The following is a 3,328-nucleotide window of genomic DNA, read 5'->3' on the forward strand; positions in this document are numbered from 1 at the left end:
GAAGTTAATCAGTATGATGCCAGGTACTCACATGCCACGTGCTTAACACGTGCTATATCTTTTCATTATTACCCCAATGTTACCGAAAAACCCAAGTTCAGCTGCCTGTGGCACGAAAAGCCAATACTCAAGAAATGAGTTTGTTTGTTTGTTTTTTGTATAAAACATTTAATTCGTTGGTCTTTTTGGGGTATTTGATGTATTACAACTGAACCATTAATCTTGTCGATTCATCAACATCAACTGGTTCGTTTTCATGACACTGCTGAGGAATCAGCTGTTTCTGCAAAGGTTCAAGGGAAAGGCCTTTTGAGAAATGGGCAAGTTCCTTTTGTATATCTACAGAAGCTTTATTCATCCTGTTAACTTTTTCATCATTCACAATGTTTATCTTCTTAAGATTAGTGGTAACTGGTTTTGCTTTGTTTTTAGACTTAAAGTTTTTTTGGCTGGCTATATGAAATACATTCCTGGACTTCTGCCCTCTTAGTTTGTTTTTGGCCATTGTCTTCAACACCCTTGTGCAGCAACTCATGCTCCGGGTGACGCCATCTACCTCAAGAGATGAGTTTTGATTGGAAAAGATGAGCTTTACGCAGGAGGCCAGCCACCCGGGGAGAAAGGCAGACTCTTATCCAAAAACCAACTCCGAGGTTTCTGCCTGGCCCAAAGATATTTTTAAAGGAACGTTAGGGCAGTGAATCAGTAAAAGGGGAGCGCAGCGGTCTGTAACACTTCTTGATTGCATGCAGACTCTAGGGTACCAGTTACGGACCTTATCTCAGCGCTTGGAGGTTGTGTATTGGTGTCCAGGGGGAGGTTGCGCCAGAGGGTTTGGTTCTGAGTCTTTCCAGGAAACACTGCATGATCTGTAAATTTACAAAGAAAGCAATCATGGCACTATAATCATGCTTGCTAATAAAGACTACTAAGTTGGCCAGACGGGTCAAGGCGGTGGCTTCACCAAGCCCATGAGAAAGGGGTTTTGATCTTCGTTTTACAGAGCAAGAAACTGAGTCGTGCAGGGATCAGTTCATACTGTCACAGGCGGTGAGCAGCTAAGCTGCGCCCCGGACCCAGGTCTACCTCCTGCAGGCTCCAGTCAGATCCTGCCTTTCCAGAATTCCTCCTTCAGCAGCTGTGTGTCTCCTTAGTATGCTCCTTTGAGAAGGCACGTTCCTGTCTTGGTATAGAATAAAGGGCAAGTAGGAGGCAAAAAGAAGTGCTTAGATCTTCCTTTCCTGTCGAAAGAAGTAAATGACATTCCCTTCAAAGAAAGGTCAGGGGATCCCAGGCTGGGAGGAGAAGCTGGGCTTTGGGGGGATCAGTGCCGAAGGCAAGGGGACAACGTAAAGATCAGAAGCCCACCAAGGTGTGTCAGCAAGTTGGGGGAAAGGAAAAGATCTCTGCTTCCAAAACTGGTCGCAAGCATCCAGACTGTGCCTTGTGTGCTGTAAGCTTGTCAGTTTGTGGGGTGCGAGCAAATCGAGGGTAGAGCTTGCGTCCAACTTTTTTGCTGGGAGCAGGGATGTCAGAGAGTCCAAATCAAAAGCCTGCTTGCCTTTTACTGCACCCTGGGGTGTGCACTCTCTCTTTCCTCTTCCACCTCACATTTCTGGGGCTATGGGGAAAGATTCTGTCATTGGCACCGCTCAATGACAAACAGGATGTCTCAAGGAGGAGACCATAAAATGGGGAAAATGAGACCAGCAGAAAAGCACCTGAAGCAAAAATCTGTTTCTGGGGAAGTTGAAATTGCAGTAAACAAGAGGGGATGGTAGAAATTGGACCCAATTAATGTTTTTGGCTTGGGTCCTCCTCGGCTCTGGGACCAGGTGTGGCAAGTGGAAACAGCAAGCCCGGGCTTTACGGTGGGGCAGAAATGGCTTCTGTCATTCGCAGCCCCTCCCACAGGGGCTCCAAGCCCGCATTGTGACTCAGCGGCTTAGGTAATAAACAAGTGAGCCTCTCCCCCCAGGACTTTCTCCATTTTGAAGGAAGGTAATTCCTAGGGAATGCAAATGAATGAGTCTCTAATCTCCAACAGTGGGAATGCCAAGGACCCTTGGCCCACGAGGGCAGGAGGGACACCCGTTTTAGGTCGAGGATGGGCGGAGCAGTCCCGCTCAGATGCAGGTGCCCAGGGCAGCTGTGCCAGGTTCTGTTCTGTTCCTGGAGGCAGTCCTTTGTGGGCTGGCTAATTCCTTCCCCAAACATCTGCTTGCTGTCAAGTTAAGAAAGATACACCTGCTTTCCACTTTCTCAGGGATGTTGAGAGGATTTGTGGAGGGTTATAATGAAGGGAACAGGGAGATTCTGGAGACAGATTTTGTTTAATTGATTAAGTTTTGTCTGTGAGTAAGCTCATATGTGGAGAGCTGACAATTGCCTGGGGCATCAGCCAAGGTTCTCGGCAGCAAAGGGCGGGCCCCAGGCATAGTCCGGTCTACCTTGCCACTCTGCAGCATGATGGACATGAACTCCAGCCATCTTCATGTTAGGCTGGTTACATGCAGTCTCGGGGAGAGGGGATGTGGCCCCTCAGGCTTCGTGTCCACTACCTCCCAAGACTCCCCAAAGAGAAGAAGGGCTATTAACAGGAAGAGAGGTTTGACAAACACTCAAATAGCAACGCGTGTCTATCACCCTTGCTTGATTTGCTCACTGCAGTGAGATTAGACTGGGTAATTCCGCTTGGCAGTAGGGTGTAGTTAGTTTTTCAGAGTTGTTGCTTCCACTGATGGCTCATTCAATTATGTGGCAGTCATAATCTATTTGTAAAACACTTTATAAGGGAATCTTGCATCCTCTATTTTCTTGGGCTTCTAAGAGTTCAGTGAAATACACCCAATTTGGATAAGGTTAAAGTTTAGGGACCTCCAAAATGGAATAGCTCACACAAGATACTTTAGTTTATCCTCATGTAAACAGACTGGCTCAGCATGCAGCTCTCCCCACAATTATTCACGGACCTGGGTCCTCTCCATCTATCTATCTTTCTTTTTTCTTCTTGTCTCTTCTCTCTTCTTTTCTCTTCTCTTCTCTCTTTCTTCTTTCCTTCCTTCCTTCCTTCCTTCCCTCCCTCCCTCCTTCCTTCCTTCCTTCCTTCCTTCCTTCCTTCCTTCCTTCCAAGTAAGTTCCATGCCCAACGTGGGGCTTGAACTCACGACCCCAAGATCAAGAGTCGCACGCTCCACCAACTGAGCCAGCCAGGCACCCCTCCATCTTGTTTCTTCATCCAGTTTTGAGAGGGCACCTCATCTGGGTGGCGCCAAGTGGAAAGGGGAAAGTATATGACCCCTCCTGGTCTAGTCTCAAGATACCAGGC

The 3,328-nt window shown here is 47.4% G+C and overlaps 1 protein-coding gene across 2 annotated transcripts; it reads right to left on the minus strand.

Annotated features, from left to right (window-relative positions):
- Window positions 1-202: 202 nt before the first annotated feature.
- LOC110586342 (ribosomal biogenesis factor-like) lies at window positions 203-513 on the minus strand. Of its 2 annotated transcripts, XM_021696545.1 has the most exons (2): window positions 383-513; window positions 203-277 (listed from the first exon to the last, which is right to left on the minus strand). In XM_021696545.1, exons 1-2 carry the CDS (start codon window positions 503-505, stop codon window positions 203-205), a joined length of 198 nt encoding a protein of 65 aa, XP_021552220.1. In that variant the 5' UTR covers window positions 506-513. The 2 variants fall into 2 exon arrangements, with proteins under 2 accessions (XP_021552220.1, XP_021552219.1); XM_021696544.1 differs by having other exon boundaries at window positions 203-513.
- Between the last annotated feature and the right edge of the window lie 2,815 nt (window positions 514-3,328).

The sequence above is a fragment of the Neomonachus schauinslandi genome, chromosome 11 (assembly GCF_002201575.2).
Source record: "Neomonachus schauinslandi chromosome 11, ASM220157v2, whole genome shotgun sequence".
Lineage (NCBI taxonomy): Eukaryota > Metazoa > Chordata > Mammalia > Carnivora > Phocidae > Neomonachus > Neomonachus schauinslandi.

Bases quoted from the DNA above. Each gene is read 5' to 3' on its own strand.
- LOC110586342 (XM_021696544.1), bottom strand. From the start codon at position 505: ATGGCCAAAAACAAACTAAGAGGGCAGAAGTCCAGGAATGTATTTCAT.